The sequence below is a fragment of the Perca fluviatilis genome, chromosome 24 (assembly GCF_010015445.1).
Source record: "Perca fluviatilis chromosome 24, GENO_Pfluv_1.0, whole genome shotgun sequence".
Taxonomy (NCBI): domain Eukaryota; kingdom Metazoa; phylum Chordata; class Actinopteri; order Perciformes; family Percidae; genus Perca; species Perca fluviatilis.
Genome location: NC_053135.1, coordinates 19602679 through 19625190, shown reverse-complemented (window position 1 = coordinate 19625190; position 22512 = coordinate 19602679). Strand labels below are relative to the sequence as shown.

Below are 22512 nucleotides of genomic sequence, written 5' to 3'. Positions count from 1 at the left end.
AACCATGAATTAAGATTGCTGTGGTGGAAAATTTGGAATTTCCAGCATTTTAAATAACAAATATTTCTTTAATTTGTACCTCAGGTCAAAGCAGCATTTTTTGACAAAATCAGTTTATCAGCAACTGGATTCTACAGGTACGCCTGAAAACTCCACCGCCACCTTTTGGTTTTTAAGTGTTTGAGTTTTTAACCAAAAGTGATTTCGGTGCCCCAAGTGTTTTTATCTCCAATAGAAGAACTAATCTCTGTTTAAACTAACACGACCAAACCTCATACCTCATCAACATCCTGGTATACTGGACATAAACAGGAGGCAGCGTGGAGGGGGAATGAGAGGGGGGAACATCAGAGCAGGGGGAATGAGAGGGGGGAATGCCACAGCAGGGGGAATGAGAGGGGAAACACCAGAGCAGGGGGAATGAGAGGGGAAACCCAGAGCAGGGGGAATGAGAGGGGGAACACCAGAGCAGGGGGAATGAGAGGGGGAACACCAGAGCAGGGGGAATGAGAGGGGGGAACACCAGAGCAGGGGGAATGAGAGGGGGGAACGTAGCCTGAGTCTGATTTGATCTGTTTATTTATCCAGTGATTTCCATACCAAGAATAACTATATAACTATAGTTTAAAAAGAAATTATAGTTCCTACCTACCTTCCTACCTACAGTACCTACCTACCTACCTACCCACCCATCTATTATAGTTCTGGTTGTGGTTCTGGTTGTGGTTCTGGTTCTTGGTGTGGACAGCCCTTACCCTCCTCCTGTGTGTCCCCAGAGGCCCGGACCTTTACATGGACTGGGACAAGATGGCTGGGCGGCCCTACGCTTACTTCACATTCGGAGCGTGTTTCTGCGAGGTGGAGCTGGACTGCCTCACAGGAGACTACAGGGTCAGAACCTTCACCATCCCCCCGTAACCCAGGGAAACCTTCACAAACTGAACCTTCACCATAACCCAGGGGAAACCTTCACAAACTGAACCTTCACCATAACCCAGGGAAACCTTCACAATCTGAAAGAACGTTGTTTTGTGTCTCGTAGGTGGTGAGGACAGACATCGTGATGGACATCGGTAGGAGTGTGAACCCCTCCATGGACATTGGCCAGGTGGGTCTAGTCCAGGACAGGAAACCTTTAATATGAATAAGTCTTGACGAAATGTACAGAATAAAGCGCTGAACTTATACACGTTTAGAGGTTATGACGCACATTTTAGGCCTTGAACAATGATAAATAAACTCTTTGTCAAAGCTAGAGAGCCACAGGCCCCAGGTCTGTTACCCTCCTAGTTTAGACTACATGATTTATTATTATTATCTTCCCAAGATCGTCCTTAAGAACACAGGTAGAAATGAAACACTGATGTACTCAACATGATTTACAATAGACACACATTGAGCAAAAAAAGATTTCTCTCTCTCTCCCTCCCTCTCCCTCTCCCTCTCCCTCCCCCCCTTTCCTTTCTCTCTCTCCCTTGTCTCTCTCTCTCTCTCCCTCCCTTCCTTCCCTTCCTCCCTCCTCTCAGATTGAGGGAGCGTTCCTGCAGGGTTTGGGTCTCTACACTCTGGAGGAGTTGAAGTTTTCCCCCGCCGGGCTCCTGTACACTCGCGGCCCGTCTCAGTATAAGATCCCCGCGGTCTGCGACGTGCCGCTTCGCTTCAACGTGTATCTGCTGCCGGACTCCCACAACCCCCACGCCATCTACTCCTCAAAGGTCAGGGGTCACGGTACAATACAACACTCCCACAACCCCCACGCCATCTACTCCTCACAGGGTCAGGGGTCACGGTATGGGCCCATGTTTGGTCTGAACTGGGCCTAATGTTGGGTATGATTTGACTCTGCAGGGTATTGGAGAACCCGCCCTCTTCCTGGGCAGTTCCGTGTTCTTCGCCATCAAAGACGCCGTGGCTGCAGCCCGCTCTGAGTCCGGTTTAGTCGGCCCGTTTCCCCTGGACAGCCCCGCGACACCAGAGAGGGCCTGTCTGGCCTGTGCCTCCCCGTTCACTCAGAAGGTAAAAACGCTGAAACTCCGTAAACGCAGGGTTTCCACAGGCAGCTGAAATAACGGCGGAGAGGAGCGTTTCAATTCATCCCCTATGAGAACAGCGGTATGAGCAAAGTCTGCTGACAGCGGCCGAAAGTGCCCGCATGTTCACCGCTCTCCCAAAGTTGACTCGGAGTCAACTTTTGCAGAGCTGTAGACAATGAGAGGGCGGACTGGCTAACGTGCCTCCAATATATTATGTTGTGTATACACACATGCTGTACCCTTTAAGTTTGCCTTAAAATAAGGCAAACTTAAAGGGTAACTTGGGTTCTTTTCAACCTGGACCCTATGCTCCCATGTTTATGTGTCTAATTGTCTGATGGGAACAACATTATTTGACACTGGTCCAGTATTAAACAAGAAACAAGCTGCAATGTAAGTTATCCGGCAAAAGTGCACCTTCAATTCTGTCCACTAAAAGTGCTGCTTTTTCAGGCTCAGATTATTATAGATTTCAGTGTCTGAAAACTATGAAAATCGGTCTTGGTTCATCTTTCCATTGTTCCAACAATCACAACTCTGGTTTAGTTGAAATTTTCACAAATTTTACAGAGTCTGGTGGGTTTGGTGATAGTGATCTCAGAGCGGTTTCTGGTTTAGAAAAAAGGATTTCACTTCAAATATTGCAAATAATAAAGCATATTGAAAAGACCACTATTGATTTATTAATTTGTTTTTGTTGTTGTTTTGTTTCCAGATTCCAGCCAGCACACCGGGATCTTTCAAACCGTGGGCCTTAAACATGTAAAACTGAATCAAACTAAAGCTTGACTGACTGTGAACTGATTGTTACTAACAATAATGAACTTATGATGAACTTATACTCTACAATACTACAATATTAACTTTTCTTTACATGTACATTTGTAACAAACAACGAATGAATGAAGTGTTTATTTTTGTGCAGGCCGCTAGAAGCACATGCTTCAACATAAAACATGTATTTCATTGTTTTTGCTCCGGCTCTTATCCTACAGCACCACTATACCATTTCAATAATGAAAGAATAAATAAAAGTTATTGAACACGTTAAATAAACCCAGTGTGTCCTCAATGTACATTCGGTTCATTCTGTTTCTAAACTTCTTTTTATCTAACTGTTTTCCAACTGTCTTCATCGTTATAGTTCCATAACATAACATAGGGAGGGTTGCTCTCTCTCTCTCTCTAGATAGATAGATAGATAGATAGATAGATAGATAGATAGATAGATAGATAGATAGATAGATAGATAGATGATCCTTTTAATTGATGCAGTTGTGACCCAATATTTAAAATAAATAAATCAAATTGCCTTTTAAAAGTATCAATTTAACTGCATACATATGTAGTGATGTGGTTGTAAAAATAAAAAAATACACTGTACTATCCCCCCTTCCTTTCTTAAAATAATGAATACATGTTTTACAACACAGATATCCATGTGTGGAGTATTCAAGTTGAACTCTTAATACATCCAAACATCCATGGGAAAGCCCCTTTAAATCGCGCATGCGCAGAGGGCGGAGCCTGCGGAAGTCCTGACGGAAAGGTCTTTTTGTTTGGGCCGCTGAGAGAGCGTCGACACTTTGGCTTGATTCCCCTGGTTAATAACCGTTTTTTATCTGCATAACATTCGGTAAGTGCTTGTATTTTCACCGTGTCGGTGGTGTCTTGCACCTTAACTTCATCGTAAAGATGCCAATATGTCGGATTAGACGGTGTAAAATAACGTTTTTTACCCGGGGATATTGCCATCATGGGCGCTGCTTTTTACGTAGCGTTAGCCTCATTATAGCTCACATAACGGTTGCCTCACGCTCGTCTCTATATTAATTCAAATTCCGTGGTGACACTTTAACAGGAAGTTAAGTTTAATGGCAGCTCTGAGTATCATGTTGGTTTTTAGTGCGTTATGTATAATGTAACGTAAGCAGTGGTTAAGTAACGTACATGGTTAGCGGGCCCGGCTAACCAGCGCAGGCTCGGCGCATGGTAAGGCCCGGAGATACGCTGCATTCAAGCGCTCCTCTGATTTTCCCGTTGTGGCGTGTTCATGAGCTTTAAATCGTAATGTGGAAACAGCATGGACGCTATAAAGATGATGCGCTGTCTTATAATTGAGAGCGTTTAATCAACCGCTGGATCCAGCATTTATTCCCAGTGTGAAGCTTTATATTTTATTTTCTCCAAATTAATTGAAATATTGCTTTCACGCTTTCTTTCTTTTTCAGTTGTAATACTAATAATACATTGTCGAAGTAATGTATGTCAACTACATGTGTCAATCTAAAACCACGGTGAGCAAAACAATTGACTTTTGAATTTTCCCAGTCGGGAACTTTGTTTTGGGATTAATATTCCAACACCACTTGAATGCAGCATTAGCCACATGCTAACCAGCGTTAGTTCAAAGAATCCCTCATGATATCAGAGCCGATTATTTCTCCTTTACCCCCCAAACAGTCACCACAACTTTACCGCTTCAGGGTCACACTTCTGAAGAATATACACTTTAATCCATCTGATTAATTACAGCCACCAGCTCCATTGTACCTCCTCTTTTTGTCCTTTGTCCGGGTTGTCTTCCTTTGCGTTGGTACGCTAACGTTATTTATGAAAGGAAGACATTAACAGATGAATAGGGACAACATGTTAACTTAAATATATCAGCGTGGAACTTCCCGAGTTAATTACTTGTAATAGTACGATGCTTTTTTGTATTACAAGTTTTTCTGGAATGTTGCGCTTAAATGTGGAAATGTGCTATTATGTTGAGTGCTAATTTGCACACATTTCAAGAACAAAAATGGCCAAAAGCAACAAAAACAAAACGTTATTTCTAGAACAATATGTGCTAATTAGCATACATTTCCTTCAGCTTATTTCTTGCTTCATACTGGACAGTCACTTCGACACCAAAAAATAGGTAGATAGGGTTGAAAGGTTTGAAAAAGACCCTCAGTTACCATTTGTGTTGACTTATGTTAATGTGTAGCCTTTACAGCTTTGAGTAACCATCAACTGTCTGTTCTGTCCTTTTTCAGGGTGTCTTTTATGAGTAATCAAAAGCAGCAAAAGCCGACGCTAACTGGCCAGCGGTTCAAAACGAGGAAAAGAGGTTTGTGTTCACAGTTGCTGCTTAAAGGTGCAGATTTAGGGTGCTTCTCGTGTTGCTTAAATTGCCTCCTCGACTCCTCCACATGCCTCCTTTCCTCGCGTCTTAGTCCCTCCCAAGAGGAAGCACGGGAGAGACGCAAGGAAATCACTGGAGGAGAGAGGAACCAACGAAATGTGTTTTTAGAGAGATGAGACGTCCTTTCCTCTGAAGCGTTGCATGAATACGTCAGCTGTTTGGGCGGAGTTAGCAACTCCTTCAGCTGCACGGCTTCCAGGAAGGCTACTCTCCCTGCCTATAGCTCTTCGATTCTCGCTCCTCGGAGCAAAAATTTTAGCTTTGAGATGGCCTTCACCGAGGAGGGACAGAACGCACGTTTCCCGTGTTTCTTTGGCGTCTTCAGAAATCAAACGCTACACGTCCGCAAGATGCAATCCAGCATGTGAACGTAGGGGCAGTATATCACCGGACAGGCAGGTCAGCGGCTGTTCGCCTTGCCTGTAAAGTGGACGGGAGCAAGCGGTCAAGTCAGTCCGATTTCATTAAAATGTTATCAGACCCAGATATCCGCTTGTACGCAGTATCCAGTTTTTATTATGACAGAGTAGCTGTTAAAATGATGTCCGAGCAAGTGGAACACAAATCCCCCAGCATGCATTGAGCGGTGATCGTCAGTGATCGATTCTGCGCCGGCCTGGCTCATCTCCAACGTACCTATTGTATTGGTGTGATGGCCGGGGATGATACGGCCCTGATCTGCCCCTTAGTGGATAGACGTTAAATCCCCCAGATACACGCAAACTACCCCGGCAAGTATGTGAGCAATGCCGTGCGCGTCGCCGCCGCTTGTCTACATGTTGTTAAAAGGCAAGTATATCAGTGCCTTTACGCGTTTTCTGCTCTGCGTGTCTATGTACAAATCTGTCTTTATTGCATGAAGTGTTTATTCTGAATCCAATGTGTCTAATCCCCTTTTTATTTTATTTTTTTTGCACAGATGAAAAGGAGAGATTTGACCCTACTCAGTTTCAAGAAAGTATCGTACAAGGCTTGAATCAAACTGGCTCTGATTTGGAAGCGGTCGCGAAATTCCTTGATGCCTCTGGCGCCAAGCTTGACTACCGTCGCTATGCAGAGACTCTCTTTGACATCCTGGTGGCTGGCGGGATGCTGGGTGAGTTGTTTGTGCTTATTTTTTCACTAAAGCCTTCACATATTTTTTATTTTTATTTGAAAAACCGATCAAAAATTGTCAATTGACAGACACTTTAAAGAGCCGTATGAGATGAACACACATGCATTTTGAATGATTTTGCATTATTTTAGTTGTGACCACAACGTGAATGTAAGGACCTGGAAATGAATAATTATTAAAACCCGTTTGCTTATGGTTTGGTGTCTGATGCAGAAATGTTTTGATCTGGCATGTGTAGTAGGTGTTAACGTGGCAGGCTGTGGCTCAGGAGGGTAGAGCAGCGGTCTAACAATCGTAAGGTTTGTGGTTCGATCCCTGGCCCCCTGCAGGCTACAGGTCAAAGGAACAGAAGCGCTCGCCCCCAATGTGTGAATGTTTACCTGATGGGCAGGTGGCACCTTGCACGGCAGCCTCAGTGTTTTAAAGTGTTTTTAAGTTGTCGCCAAGACTAGAAAAGAGCCATATGAATGGTATTTTTATTTTCTCTCCTGCAGCCCCGGGCGGGACTCTATCCGATGACTTGACCCGCACGGAGTTCTGCCTCTTCACGGCACAAGAAGACCTGGAAACAATGCAAGCATACGCTCAGGTAGATGTACAATATCAGCAATCCGTGACTACGTTTACATGCACATAATAATCCGGGTTTTGCCCTTATTCCAGAATGACGACATTCCTAGGAAGCTGTTTCCATGGCTAATGAAAGAATATATTCCACTAATGTTCCCGTTTTACATGTAGCTGTGCAAAATAGGATTCTTTCACAGTTTTCCAGCGGTGGAAAAGTGCTCCAACAAGTCGTTGGAGGACTTGTTGGAGCGTGTGAACTCAGCGTCCCTCTTTCAACCAGCTTCTAGAAAAGGTCGGCTCATATCCCACAACATGTTGATATCCAAGTAGCTGTTTCTTTTCTTTTGGACATGCATCTCTACCTCAGGACTCGCTTGAACTGTCGGCGTGTACAACAACCACAGCAAGCCACAAACTGCAGTAAAACCCCCAATTAAGACGCATATTCCAATATGCACTGTATACTTGTCCAAAGAATGTCTCTAAAACCTGAATAATGCCAGCATATAATGCACGCTTACAGGGCATTTACACCAAAAAGAAGCGATTCTCCGCAGGTAGTGCGGCGGCGGTGGGGTGTCAATGAAACGGCCCTTTGTGTGACGTCCTGTTGTGTTCTTTAACCCCCCAAGTATACTTTATATTTCACGGTTACTGTTCTCTGTCAGATCGTTTATAGAGCTCAACATTTCCAACACACATAAAAGGCAGCTTCCTTTCCCAGAGAAAGAAAAGGGACTGAGGAAACACCAACTCAGTTCAGTGCTTGTGTTTGGTGTTTAAAAACTTTCTTGTGGCAGCAATAGAGGCAGTGATGTTTCCTGTACAGGACTCTCACGACCTCAAGAGCTACGGGAGCCCAGAGGGGAGGATCGGCAGATGTTAAGGAGAAATTCGATTTTCATTTAAACAAATCGATGTTAACTACACATTCGAGTTGATCGATAAAATCGATTTATCGGCCAGCCCTACGTGACGTGGGGTTGAGTGGGTCTCACTGCGTTTGAGTGCTCATATGATATTGTTACTCTGAGTATTAGTTTGCATGTAAACGTACTTATTGATTTATTATTCAGCTCTTGGTGAAAGCAACCCAAAATCCTTTACATACAACCTACAGACATTTGATTTTTGTGCAGGTGTTTAAGCACAGAGTTAACTTTAAAATGTCTTTTTTTTTCACCTGAAAAAATAAGGTTTTTAACAAGCTGATCAGGCGTTACAAGTACCTGGAGAAGGGTTTCGAAGAGGAGATCAAGAAGGTGAGTGTTTTTAAACCAGATAGATGTATAGATTAATAACTTGTGTGTGTCGAGCTCTGTTTGTTTATGAACTGATCTCACAACTTGTGCTGGTTTGACCCGTCTCTGAGATGCAGGTTGTCATTTTAATGTGCTGTTGATTAACTCCGGCTGAGAGCGTCGACAAGTTTACAATAACTCAGCATGTGTTAAACAGCTATGTCCTCGGGCAAGACATTAAAAATACACACACGCGTGTTGGCTAGAGCCTTTCTCAGGGTGTGGTGACACAAAGGGAACCTCAGTGTTTCTAGCGTGTGTGCGTGTGCGCGCGCACACACACAGTACTGTGTGATACTGATTATTAGTATTTAATGAAACAATAACAAAGTAGCAATGCCACAGAGTAATAACGGTTTTCTCTTCCTGTCCTCTGCAGTTGCTGCTGTTTCTTAAAGGGTTCACTGAGTCTGAGCGCAACAAACTGGCCATGCTGACGGGCATCCTGCTGGCCAACGGCAACATATCAGCCTCCATCCTTAACAGCCTCTACAACGAGAACCTCGTCAAAGAGGGTGAGGAGAAAAAAACATGTTAATTCAGGGTCTGTAAGGCACTGTTTTTTTGTTGAAGACTTAGTTGCGTGTGTTTGGCGAGGGGTTTAGGCATTCTTTCTCAAAATGTTATGTTTTTCAACTTTAAAAAAAACGCGAGCAGGGGGAATGAGAGGGGGAAACGTAGCAGGAGATATTCCTTTTTAAACCAAAATGTATCAGTGTAGATGCAGCCTCAGCGTGGGAGACATTGCATTCAGGAAGAGAACAGAAACCCAACTTGTCTTTGTTTGATTTTATTCAGGAGTATCTGCAGCCTTCGCTGTCAAGCTGTTCAAGTCATGGATCAATGAAAAGGACATCAACTCTGTTGCTGGCAGTCTACGCAAAGTCGGCATGGACAACAGGCTTATGGTAGATAACTATCTCAATCTAAGACGGCTGGAAAAATCCTCCATGCGTTTTAGATTTCAGGGTTCAACGGTAACGTCCGATGGCCTGGGGAAAGTAAATATAACAACCCAATCCCCCGTATCATCACTGATGTCACCTTTCTCTTTACGCTTTTTGGTGATTTGAGTGTGCCTTCGGCCAATCAGAAACTGAGTTGGTGCTTTTGGCATTTTTTTAATTTTTTTTACGCTTTTGATGGTTTTGATGTTTTATACTATTTTTTTTTTTTTTCAGGTTTTTGTTTATGCTTTTTTCTGGGATTTTGATATTTCTTTTCCCCCCCCAAACATTTTTTATTTTGTAACTTTTGACGCCTTTTGCATATTTGTACCAACGTTTTGTTTACTCTTTTGACTTTTTTTTTTCAAGTGTTTTTTTGTTTTTCGACTTTTCTTTGAAAACAGTTAATTTGTAAAGAGGCCAGTAAATGAATTTTGGTAAGTAGTCCCCGACCGTACACGTGAAAAACCAACCTTGACGTTGAACCCTGGCTTTAGTTTAAACTTCTGCACAAATTGTCACATTTGTTTGTATGTGGTTATTCCAGATTTGTTTGCAGTGTCATTTGATTTAGTCTAACCTGAAACCATCTCCGCCCCTCAGGAACTCTTTCCTGCCAACAAACGGAGCTGCGAGCATTTTTCTAAGTACTTCACCGACGCTGGGCTCAAGGAGTTGTCCGACTTCGCCCGCAACCAGCAATCCATCGGCGCGCGCAAGGAGCTGCAGAAGGAGCTGCAGGAGCAGATGGCCCGTGGCGACCCTCAGAAGGAGGTGAGGTTGCTGCAGTGTCGGGGGTTAATTACTAGTCTTTTCTCAGATCATAACGGCAGAAACACACCACACGCTGAAGTGCCGCGAAGCGGTTTGCATTTCCGTGCTCATGTTATCCAATCCGTCCGGCAAATGTGTCAAGCTAGGCAGGTAATCGCATACAGGAAGGCCAGAGGGCAGCCATGTACTTTACAAAATAAAACACATTTTAAAATAAAACGCCCAGGTTTATGGGGATTTTGGCTGTCTTGACTTCTCAGCTGTGTCTAGGCACACGGAGCGGGAGAGACAGACGGACAGAGTGACAGACGCACACACTAGGGTAGGGTACCTTTCGCATACCACTACCTGGATTTCAGATTGATATTTCTTACTCACTAACTTTTTATTGTATTTGTAGATTATGTTTCAGCCTGTTTTATTTAAATCATGACCATTTTAATTGGTCTTTAATGTTTCATGTAAATTGCCTTGATGCTGGAAGGTGCTGTAGAAATAAAGTTGCCTTGCCTTTCAACCTCAGCCTCCGAAACCACCGTTGCGCCTGCTCCCGTAATGTCAACAGCGCGCGCACACACACACACACACAACCATTCTAAATGAATGCATTACATCAAAAGGAAATGTGACAGTTATTTCCAACACTGTCGTGTTCAGTGCCTTGTCCTCTGAACACCACAGGATGGCGCTAAAGGTGTAGACACATATAGCCAATGGGCGACCGTTGACAGAAAACCCCGTCGATATGATCAGTTGCGTCCCCGAGGTCCAAGAAATGAAAACCGGCAGCTGATTGGACGAACGCGTCACATGGGTTTGTTTTCTCTGGAAATTCAGAGCCAGACTGTCATAGTGGCCGTTCAGAATACGATCTCATATTGTACTAAAATAGTTCACTGAAACATGTTTCTGAAAACATTTAAGAGAGAAATAGGCCGTGCAGTTGCTGAATCTGTCTTCCTTTCAGCTCAACAAAGGTCAGTTTAAAAGATTTTCGTCAGATTTTGAGAGACTGTAGTCACCTCATTGCGCTCGTCATTTCCGGGTGAGTCCCGACTTCCCTGCCGCAGACCGAACATGTCAGGTCGGCCAAAATGAACGGCGACAGACAACGGCACGGGACACACCGAACAGATTTGAGTCACTGACCTCGCCAGTAATCTGTTTCAATTACTAATAATGGACATCAGTAATGGCCCAATATATGTCTCGGCCGACCCCCTACTGTGATGTTTAGTGGCCGATAAGGAAACTCTAACCCAGCGGTGTTCCTCCCGTTTGGATCAGATTATCGCCTTCACCAAAGAGGAGATGAAGAAGTCCAACCTGTCGGAGCAGGCCATGATCAACATCATCTGGACCAGCGTGATGAGCTGCGTGGAGTGGAACAAGAAGGAAGAGCTGGTGACCGAACAAGCCATCAAACACTTGAAGGTATGCAACACTGTTAAAGGGGAACGAACTAGGACTGCAACTAAGATTATTTTAATAATCAATCATTTTTTCGATTAACTGATGAATTGGATAAAAAAACAAAAGAGCATTAATTTACATCAACTTGATACATACATACTTGTTGTTTTAGTTAATAGTTGTGTAAAGGGAAGTAACCCAAAGAGCAGAGACAGACAGACACTTGAAGCTTATTCATTAAATTATTACCATCATTGTAGTAAGTGCAAGTTAAGTTAATTTATACAACACACACAAATATATTTGTCAACAATAACTGATATGGGACAAAGCACAGAATATATACATGACAACAGATAAAAAAAATTAATGGGCCAAAAAAGGCGAGTGAATAAAACGGTGTCTTTAGTCTTGCAAACTATACCACCCCGGTTTTACTACGGTTATTAACGAGCTAACGCTAGCTTGTCATGCTAGTCAGCTGGATAACGAGTAAACACCACACCAGCACCAGAGGCCCGTTCTAGGAAGGAGGTTTAACATACGGAGTGTAACCCTGAAGTCTGAGTTGATTTACCCTGAGATGGGAAACTGAGTTTTTGATTCCAGAACAGCTGATTTGAGTTGGTTCAATCAACTCGGAGTATGTTCACTCAGGGTTACGCGCGTGCACATATGGCAGTATGAATGGAGCCCTGATTCTACGATTCACCATGGTAACAACCACAAACAAACGGGTCGGCGGGAAATACTCATGCGCACAAACAGCGAAGTTTGAACATGCATTTCGTCAAAAAAGCAAGACAGCGGCTGCTGCTGCTGCAAAGAGAGAATTCCCGAGTGTTTAATTTCATATTTAATCACAGTTAACTTATATTAGGCTACTGGTGAAAACTGGAATTGTAGGCTACACCTATAATTTTATTCAGGTGCAATCCTGCGGGCGAGAAAGTAAACTATACTATTCCCATTCTGAGGCTGCAGCACCATGATCATTAACAGAACTATAAGTATGATCATTTATTTCTTTTTAATGGCTCTCACTGGTGTGTGTCCAGGGAACACGTTTAAAAAACGTTTTCAGAGCGATCACTTTTCTGACGGCTCTACATACAGTGGCTTTACTATTACAGTATGATCCGCTGCTGTTTTAAAGAAAACTGCCGTTTGCAAAAAACGTAATGCGACACACAGAATCTGCTGGGATGTTAAAGCCTGTCCACGATGTTGAACTAGTGGAAGGATAAGGTATCATATCTAATAGACTGTGATAGAATACACCTCTCAAATCGGTTATGTGGAAATGAAAATACATCTATAGTCGGGACTCAATATCATCTCCCGACGTAAACTCTGAATTAATACAGCTTTTTCATCAACGGGATCGTCGACAAAAGGAGATGACATGTTTGAGGAAAAAAACTTTTTTATTTTTTATTTAATTTTATAGTCTGCCTAACACAAACCAATATTTTTTTATTTATTTTAATTTTTTTTTTATAAATTCATGCAGATAACAAACTGCATTAAAATGCGCCTGATACAGACTGAATGAATGAGGAAATGAGTTTCCCCTCCCTCTGAGAGGGAGGAGAATGAGAGAAACTCGAGGTTTCTTGAAGAAAACCTGCTCCCGACCAGGTTAGGTTCACAGACTCAGTTAGGTTAAGTTACCTCTCTTTCTGGAACGGAAAACCCAGTTTCCCTCATCTCAGGGTTAACAAACTCAGTTTTCACTAAACCTGCTTTCTGGAACGGGCCTCTGAAGAGCTACTGGAGGGACGGTACGTTCCTCACTTCAAAACGGAACAGAAGTAGGATAGTGTAGTGACTTCACCCTGCTGTTGAACTCCCTTCCTCCTCATCAAGGACTCCAACATGTTTATGTTTTAGGTGCTGACTCATCACCGTGGTGCGCCCATGCCATGTCGTGTCGCTTTTGCTTATCTTGCAATTAACATGTTTCTGATTTATTTAGTGTGAAATGCTCCCACACCTTGGATGACTTAGGTCGTACAGATTTCTCTGTCTCCGCCATGTGTTTCAGAGCAACATTACGGGTCTCTCAGGTCTTTTAGCGTGTATAGAGCCTCCAAGCTATATCCAAGCTATGGAACAGTGGAAAGACTAACCAAAACGGCTTTTCAGTTTTATTTTGTTTCTGTAGACTTTGAATGAAGTTTATTTTACAATGCTAAAATTACTGATTATTTACATTGTCTTCCTGTTTCCAGTCTGGTTGGTTTAGCGATTGCAATTTCACAGATGTTTAGGAGCTTACTCTTAAGAGATTTTAAGAGACAATTGTGCTCTGTCTGTAGTGTCTGCTTACTCAGGTTCTTAATCTATACTTTTAATGCATCAACAAGCGTTTAATACACGCACTATAACTCCTACAAGAGAGCTAGCTGAGTGCTGATGTCCATCTCTTTCCTCTGACATGGCTTCACGTTCCGCAGCAATACAGCCTCCTGCTGAAAGCCTTCACCTCCCAGGGTCTGTCCGAGCTCAGCCTGCTGCTAAAGATCCAGGAGTACTGCTACGACAACATCCACTTCATGAAGGCCTTCCAGAAGATCGTGGTGCTCCTCTACAAAGGTCGGTGTCGCATCACACAACATTCAGCTACAGTTGACATGCCCAACAATATAAACTTTACAGGTTGCTAGCTTGTTTGTTTTAGGTTTATAAAAAAGGTAAAAATTAGGGCTGCACAATATATTTTATCTTCATCTTGATATCAACTGGCGCAATAAACAAATCTCAAAAGGCTGCAACATATCATAAAGTGACGGAATTTCTGTTTTGTATGTTTTGGCCTGTGTTATCAACGGCCCAGTTTGACAGCCAGGCCGGGTTGCCAGATATATCTGTAAACTCATAAACCCAGCGTGCTACAGCTGAAACGGTAGTACAGCCATGAAAGCAGCAAACAAACTTACAGGATCAACGGAGATAGATTCTACCCGACAAAAAAAACAGCATGTTTCTAACAGTTGCGTGACCAGAGATGTTACAACCCCCTGGTAAATACTGGAGATGTATTTGAAAGATGGAGACAGCTTAGAGCCCGAAAGGACGCAGAGTTGGATAGTTTCCTCCTGAACAGGTAAGAATTAGCTTCAGGCTAATTTATCACAGCCACTAGGGACGGGCATTTTATGTCATTTCAACATTTGTGTACTCACATTGAATTATATAGCTAGAGTACCTGAGTTGGTTACTCGCGAAAACAATTGAGACACAGCCAGTAAAGTGATCTCGACTGGTCCTGGCTAACGCCGCCATGCTAACCCTGTTAACTGCTAACGTTACCGGAGGACCAGGCAAGTGGGCCATGGCTGTTTACAACGTGTAGCCTGTTCAGCAGCCGTAGCAGACGACGGTGAGTTATTTGAAGCGAGGCTGTAAATCGGGAAGAGAGGACTGAGTTTGCAGTGTGTTTACGATTGTTGCCGTAATTCTAAGCCAATAAAGTGTGTTCAGTCGGGTGGAAAAGGACGGCAAGGTAGTGATATTTTTAGCTGTTTCTACGATAATTCTAAGCCGAAAAACTGTCTGTCAGTTGGGTACAGAGCTCCGCGTGAGCACGGGCTTTTATGACTGTCAATATAGCCAGCATATAACGTTAGCTACTCCGCTGTGCTGTGAAATAATGTCTGACCAAGTGAGACAAGCGTCTAGCAACATTGTTGTGGATGCACGTTGAATGAGCTTTGACGCTGTCCTGTCTCTGGTTACAGCGGATGTTCTGAGTGAAGAGGCCATACTGAAGTGGTACACAGACGCCCACGTTGCCAAGGGGAAGAGCGTCTTCCTTGAGCAGATGAAAAAATTCGTGGAGTGGCTGAAGAATGCCGAGGAAGGTAAACAAACAAAAATCAATGAAACGCACAATCTTTAACCTTAAGGTAATAATATAGCCTGATCAATTCATCTACCACATTATCTTCTTGCTAAGTTTTATTTATTTATTTTTAATTTTTTTTTTTATAAAAAAGGGTCAATGTGCAGTACTTTCGTCAAAGGTTTCTGTTCTCTTGGTTTAACTGTAATAAGGTGCATTCATTTTAGATCAATTGTTAAATGAATAGATATTGGGGCTATCTGTATATGCGTGTTTCTATCATGGAGGGGAAATCCTCTGAAGCATTTTGGATTATTATGAGACAAAGTAGAGTTGATAGTTTTAGATAACTATTCTTAGGTAGCCATTTAAAGGGTAACTTTGGTTTTTTTCAACCTGGACCTTATTTTCTTCATGTTTGTGTGTCTGATGGAACTACAATCTGTGAAACTGGTCCAGTATTAAACCAGAACCAAGCTGTAATGTAACCCTACAGGACTAATGTTCAGCAGCAGTTGGAGTCCACTAAAATGGACATATAAATGGAAGACTGTCCTGTTTGACTCTCAGCGAGCAGACGCTCCACGACGCTGCTCTCGGTTTGATTCTAGAGAAGAGTAGTGTTGGAGGTAGTAGCCTGTAGGAGGCTGATGGATGATGAAGTACTGATCACATCTTTTTGTCTGCAGAGTCGGAGTCGGAGGAAGAAGAGACCGACTAAAACCTCCCCCGCCAGATGAGCTCTTTTTCTGCCCTTTTCTTTCTTTCTTTCTTTTTTTTTTATATATAAGTAGCAGCAGGAGCAGTAGAATGTTTTCTTTTTCTTCCTCTTTTCACCTCCTGTTACTTCTTCACCCTCCCCCCCCCCCACGGAGACACGCACGCACTCTCAAACATTTAAACAAAATTTAAAAAAGTAAGGTGTTTGTGTCGCGGCTCACAGTGGAAGCAGAAAACAATGAATACTCCCCCTCCCTTTTTTGTTATTGGGGGAAGTATTCTTACTGTTCTGTAATTTGGTTAGAAAACATTCCAGTGATCTCGTCGGCCGCTGCTCGAACCAATCACAAACAAAGTTTGCGTTTTTGAGACTATGAAGCTGACGAAAATGCCGTTTTTGCCAACGTTTCTCTTCTCCCCTTTTTGACTTTTTTTATTTTGCCCCCAGCTCATGTTTCTGGCTTCCTGTCTGGTCCTAAACTCTGCCTCCTTTTTCTTGACTTCTGGGTAAACCCTTTACCATGTTTCTAGATCAGTCTGTCAGAAGACATGCCCCCCCCCGTCAGATGCCTGATTATTATTGGTTTCTACTTTCTTTAATCTGATATCAACCGATTGACTTTTTTATGAAAATAAAAGATTATTCAAATGGTTCATCGGTGTTCTTTTGGCTTTTTCTCCAAAGTGTTTGTCTTTCGATGGGAAAGGAGCTACAGAACTGCCCTCTTAATGTGATGAAAGACTTTAAAAATCTTATTTCTTAAGCTATAATTAACAGCGACCTCATGTCTGGATAAAGTGCATTTAAACATTAAATAGAACCTTTTACTTCTGCAAAGGAAGAAAAAGAAATGACTAAAGAATTTAATTTGCCTTCAAGTGATTCATTGATGCAATGTCACGGATATTTCGGTTTTTAATTTTACTTAACATTAATTTCCCTCTTTTAACCTAACATTACCTTTTTATTTTGCATACATTTTTATTTAAAGTATTTGCTGCTGCTTATTAAGTTATTTCTGCAGTTTTGTTTCCTCAAACATACTATGATTCAATCTCGATTAATTACATCTTACATTAGACTCTTTTTGGTTTTCCATTCCGATTAAAAAGGCAGACACACGCGTATGCGTACCTGCTAACAGGTACTTTATTTAGTATCCCCTCCGTCGAGGTTCCAAGCGAACTGAGGCGATGCCATAAGGTGATGTGAAATCTGCAGACTCCTGATTGGTCAGAGAGAATCGTCTAATCATTGCTAGCGACAACCTGCCACTTTTAAATAATTTAGCCAGCGGTGTTTTCTTGCTACCTCCAGCTTCTTTAGAAACTAAACGTGTCTTCAGGGAAACGGCCACATGCTGAGAATCAAAAACCCTACACCGCTTCCACGTTGTGTGGCTAGGACGACCAGCCACGCTCAGAGGACGGGGCACGAGTAGAGCTGGTACCAGCCGTGGGTAAGCGCCATTGGAGCCTTCGCTTCAGGCCGTTACATATGGCGAATAAACCACAGAAAAATACAAAATAATCTCCTGCAAATATTAGTGGAGTGACTGGTTTGGCTCTGGAGACTCTTTCATGTTTTCATCTCTTTTAGATGTCTATTTTTTACCATTTTAGTTTACTTGTTCAAAATAAAAATGCTGAAATATATTTGTTTTGTTTCCAACGGTTATACTTACGTAAATATTTTCTATATATATACACACATATATACACACACACATATATATATATACACACACATATACACACACACACATATATATACACACACACACACATATATATACACACACATATATATATACACACACATATATATATACACACATATATATACACACACATATATATATACACACATATATATATACACATATATACACACATATATATACACACATATATACACACACACACATATATATACACACACATATATATACACACATATATACACACATATACACACACACACACATATATATACACACACATATATATACACATATATATATATATACACACACATATATATACACATATATATATATACACACACATATATATATACACACATATATACACACATATATATACACACATATATATACACACACATATATATATACACACACATATATATATACACACACATATATATATACACACATATATATATACACACATATATATATACATATATATATATATACACACACACACACACACACACTGTGCTTACAACTCAGCATCAGGTAGAACCAACTATTTTATTTTTGGGAGAAGCTCAGAAATGTCTCAGACACAATTCTTGGTAGAAATACATCATACATCATGATTATTCTCATTTTTTATTTGTTTTGTTACAAAAATACATTTATCTTCAAGCAGCTTCTCAGAATTTGCCATTTGTGCAAAAAAGGACAGTATTGTCAGGTATTCAAGTACATGTTACACATTAGATGCAGAGGTAGGCCTTCATGTTCTCAACATGGGTCTGAGGTAGTGTGCAACCTTTTATCCACATGTGCTGGAGAAGAAATATCCAAGGGATCCAGTTCAACGGTTGGGTATCTCCCACACCGGTGCTAAAACAATACTTTCTGAACGCTGCCTGAACGTTAAAGAATGGCTTGTTTATTGCTAAGCCCTTAATGAATGATTTATTAAAAAAAATGTAAATAACTTATTATAATAGCTAATGACTTATGTCACCAGTAAATTGCTGTTAAACAACAAAAACAACTAGATGGCAAAAGAGTGCTGTATGATAACTTAGCTTGGGACGCTTTTTTTCAATGTTGCCGCTATTTTGGGATTTGTAATGTTTTTTTACCCTTTTTTGTTGACATGTTTTTTCAATGTTTTTTAAACCATTTTTCAGCACTTTTTCCAACATATTTGATGGTTATATTGAAAAATGTCTAAATCACGCTGACATAGCCTAGTTGTGTATGTTGTAAAGTCTCCGGTAAAAAACAATCCCTGCATAACTTTTTCAAGTGAACGCACCATTGACTGTTTGTGCTGTTTGTCCGACAGCGGCATCTGCAGACGGTTGTATGTCCCGCTGCTGGAATCCTCTAAAGCCAGATCCAGTCACACTTTTACACCGTTTAGCTGTCAGCATTTTAACTGTTTAACCCAGGAAGAGATGTTTGGCAGCGATATTCTGCCCGGTAGATACCGTTGGTTTTACGCACCGGTGCCGTTTGAGCTCCAGGTTTTGATACCCAACCCTATCCGGTTGATTGTAAAACAGGAGTGTGTCCAACTCCGTTTCCCCAAGGGCCAAACTGGAAAGTGAGAATCACGTCGAGGGCCAGACATGTAGAGTTTATTGCTCATGAAAAAGTAAACTGACGCACTCCCGGATAGCTCAGTTGGTAGAGCGCGCGCCCATATATAGAGGTTTCCTCCTCGATGCAGCGGGCCCCGGTTGTCACCCCCCCCCTCTCTCCTCTTTCATGTCTTCAGCTGTCCTCTCAAAATAAAAGGCCTAAAAATGCCCAAAAAATTATAATAATAAAAAATATCAAATATCTTTAGACTGTATTATTAGTAGGCCTATGTCTCATATAATCTTGTACCTTACAGTTGGTCTACAAGAATATTGAAGAAAATGCCAAAAAGCAAAGGATAGTGATGAAAAACTGTAAAAAGTGACAAAACCTAGACAGGCCAGAATGCATTGTGAACTTAGATTAATATAGATTGATATAGGATCAAACTTTCAAAACCTCTTTTATAAGGTTTTTGAGAAGTTTTTTTTCTTACTTAAAAAAATAATTAGGTTTCTTTTGACCTTTTTTTATTGCGATTTTCTGCTGTTTTTTATAGAGCTTTCGACTTCTTTTTTTAAATGTTTTTTATGTTGTTTAAATTGGTGAGGGACCGGATTTGGCAAAAGCAACAAATACCGAAATAAGCGTCAAAAACTTAAGCGGTCAAAATGTATTGTGAACTTGAATTGATATAGAGGCCGGATCAGAGTGTTTGTCCCGGGGGGTCTTCTGAGTTTGACACACATGTTGTACAGTAAAAGGATTACATTTATATATTCTCCAGAACCTAATGCTCTTTGCATGCCGCGTGCACACAAAAACTTCAACATCTTTTGCATTTTGTTTTTTAAAGTGATAGATTGTGCAACGATGCAAAAGTAAACATTTCAACACACTGCAAATATCTAAACCTTTTTCATCTTCAAAATAAACCTGCAGTTAGCCTTAAAATCAACTGACAGCATGTGAGGGTGACAAGGCTTTTTTTTTTTGGCGTTGGGCATGGGGGGAGGGGACCGAAATAGCCCCCCGTCAGGTGCAACTTTACACATGGGCTCTGGTTACAACTCAACCAAAACACAGCGGTTCAGAAGCACAGCGGTGCGGACACAAAGTGCTTTCCAGTGTTAATTTGTTGTTCTAGTCTAATCCAAAAATAAATATACATTTCTATATGTACAAAGTCCTACAGGTGTACATGTAAACAAGGTGAAGGTGGACTTCCTGGCTGCTTCACACAGCGGCCGAGTGTTTCCCTCCGTCTCGGAGCTGCAGAGGCAAACACACATGAGTCAAACTGGGGTTCTGCTGTGTGTTGATAGTCCAAAAAAAGTCTCAAATTTGTAAAAAAAACAAACAAAAAAAAATAGTCTTGTGTTAAACGCTTAAACGCTACCTCTAGTTTATAGGTTACTGCAGCGCTTTGTTTTTATTTTATTTGTTGTAGTTCTTTATTTTGTAGTCCAAATAGCATTTGCTGCCAATCTAAAACCAGTCCTATAATGCAAATGATGAAATCAGGGAAATTGTTTCAGACAATTGTTGCTTCTGGACTCCGACATCTTTGTTGTTGTTTCTATCTTACATTTTATTCATAAAGATCTTAAAGGGGTGATAGAATGATTATAGAGGGTATTTCATACTGTTCCTTATGTCTCCTAATGGGGTATCTAACATTGGTTGGGCTGAAAATGTCCCAGGTGCTATTCTTTTGGCCCTTATGCATCCCTGTGGAATGTCTCTATTTAGAACGCCAGCTTTTCTTCCAAATATGGTATATTTACCCTCCAAACTGTCGTTATTCAACTATGACACGGTCAAATCAGTTTTGCATTCTATCACCCCTTTAAACAGTATTTAAACGTCTTGACTTGGTGAAACCCTGGTGAAGCATCAACCCTTGTACCCTACAGCACTTCAGCCCCTGGTTTTAGTTATTTAAAGATTGATTGATAGATTTTGTAATAACCCAAACTCTTTCTATCTGAATAAACAAAAGAAATGAACTTTTTGTAGTTTTCTTTCAGGGAACAATGGGCTTTTAGCAGTTTTAAACAACCCTGAGTTTAGATCCGATGTGCAGAAGAGGAGTCAGTGTAACAGTGTAACTGAGTCAAGCTCTTATTTTAAACCTTTTGAAGGTGCCACAGCCTGTTTTCATGTTGTGTTGTCAATCACTAGAGAAACAGGTGCCACTGGGGGCAACCCAAATCCTCTTTAAACCATCCGCCAAAATCAGATTGTTAAAGCCCAGTTTCTATCTGAATCACACGCATTATCACTCGGAAAACGGTTACTGGATGCTTTGGGCCTTTAAAAGGTATTTCAACATTAAGAAATATCTTAATATCTGTCAGATATAAGACTTAGACTTATTACTGAAATCCAAGTAACGTTGAGGCAAAAATAACCTTTCAGGGACTAAGAAAAGTGCATTTTATAAGTTGTACTGCTCTTTTACAGCTAGTAAGTTCTAGGGGGGCTATAATCTGTCAGATATAAGACTTTTTAATGCAATCGAGTCATTTTGAGGCAGAGTGGAAAGTTTGCATTTGACGGCTTTACCAGTTTCCTCTGGTTGCTGAGGCAGAAGGTGCAGATGGGCCGCAGCGCGTGCGCCGGGGCGCCGGGTCGCCGCTCGCTCTGGTATCCGAGGCAGGGCTGTCCGTCCCGGCACGCCTCCCCCAGCAGCAGCACGTTGGCCAGGTGCGAGATGTAGCTGGAGGCCAGGCGCAGCGTCTCGATCTTGGAGAGCTTCCGGTCCGCGGGCTCGGTGGGGATGAGCGTGCGCAGCGCCGTGAACGCCGTGTTCACACTGTGCGTCCGGTCTCTCTCCCGCGCGTTCGCCGCCTGCCTCTGTTTGCTCACGCCTGCGGTTCCCGCGTCTCCGTCGCTGCTGCGTCTCCGCCGTTTCCTCCGCCGGGGCGCTGCTGCGCGGGAACCACCGCCGCCTCCTCCCCCCCCCGCCTCTGGTTCTCCGCGCGGCGGGCTGCCGTCGCCGGTGGACTTCCCGTAGGAGCTGTCGCTGCCGCCGCCGCTGTCCAGGTCCAGGTCGTCCGGATCAGAGGGGAAGAAGCCGTCGGTGCCTGCGGACTTCATGCTGCTCTCCGCCCCCGGGTCTGACTGGGGCTGCTCTGCAGCACTCTGTCCAGGGGGGGTGAAAATAGCTCCGGGACCGAGCAGCTGCCGCCGATCCGGTGACCGGGGGGGGGTGAGTGCTGGCCGGCATACCACTGCTACTGGATGACGGCTGCTTTCTGGGTCAATAACCCTTGCGGAGGAGGGGAGACAGGTGGAGCCTAAA

General features: G+C 42.4%; 3 protein-coding genes across 3 annotated transcripts in view; 2 read left to right on the top strand and 1 right to left on the bottom strand.

The window, feature by feature from the left end:
- Positions 1-3089, top strand: part of aox6 (aldehyde oxidase 6) — a 32211-nt gene extending 29122 nt beyond the window's left edge. Inside the window, exons 26-31 of the mRNA XM_039792553.1 lie at positions 85-137; positions 777-891; positions 1043-1108; positions 1527-1715; positions 1849-2016; positions 2749-3089. Coding sequence (XP_039648487.1) covers positions 85-137; positions 777-891; positions 1043-1108; positions 1527-1715; positions 1849-2016; positions 2749-2799 — 642 coding nt within the window. The 3' untranslated portion in view covers positions 2800-3089. The remainder of the gene's footprint in view (positions 1-84; positions 138-776; positions 892-1042; positions 1109-1526; positions 1716-1848; positions 2017-2748) is intronic.
- A 450-nt stretch (positions 3090-3539) lies between these two features.
- Positions 3540-16569, top strand: bzw1a (basic leucine zipper and W2 domains 1a). Its single transcript, XM_039793147.1, has 12 exons — positions 3540-3669; positions 5078-5151; positions 6146-6322; positions 6838-6932; positions 8110-8175; positions 8594-8729; positions 9013-9122; positions 9765-9935; positions 11223-11369; positions 13808-13946; positions 15092-15214; positions 15885-16569. Exons 2-12 carry the CDS (start codon positions 5088-5090, stop codon positions 15914-15916), a joined length of 1260 nt encoding a protein of 419 aa, XP_039649081.1. The 5' UTR covers positions 3540-3669; positions 5078-5087; the 3' UTR covers positions 15917-16569.
- Positions 16570-18190: 1621 nt separating this feature from the next.
- si:ch211-246m6.4 (transcription factor 15) lies at positions 18191-22470 on the bottom strand. Its single transcript, XM_039793805.1, has 2 exons — positions 21774-22470; positions 18191-20477 (listed from the first exon to the last, which is right to left on the bottom strand). The coding sequence occupies exons 1-2, from the start codon at positions 22305-22307 to the stop codon at positions 20442-20444; spliced, it is 570 nt and encodes a 189-aa protein (XP_039649739.1). The 5' UTR covers positions 22308-22470; the 3' UTR covers positions 18191-20441.
- Positions 22471-22512: the final 42 nt, after the last annotated feature.

What these genes read in the sequence shown, in the direction of transcription:
- bzw1a (XM_039793147.1), top strand. Translation starts at nt 5,088, where the DNA reads ATGAGTAATCAAAAGCAGCAAAAGCCGACGCTAACTGGCCAGCGGTTC. An exon ending in TCGAAGAGGAGATCAAGAAG is followed by an intron (nt 8,176 to 8,593) that starts GTGAGTGTTTTT and finishes TGTCCTCTGCAG; the next exon opens with TTGCTGCTGTTTCTTAAAGG. An exon ending in GCTGAAGAATGCCGAGGAAG is followed by an intron (nt 15,215 to 15,884) that starts GTAAACAAACAA and finishes TTTTGTCTGCAG; the next exon opens with AGTCGGAGTCGGAGGAAGAA.
- si:ch211-246m6.4 (XM_039793805.1), bottom strand. Translation starts at nt 22,307, where the DNA reads ATGAAGTCCGCAGGCACCGACGGCTTCTTCCCCTCTGATCCGGACGAC. An exon ending in TCAGCAACCAGAGGAAACTG is followed by an intron (nt 20,478 to 21,773) that starts GTAAAGCCGTCA and finishes TTGCCTCTGCAG; the next exon opens with CTCCGAGACGGAGGGAAACA.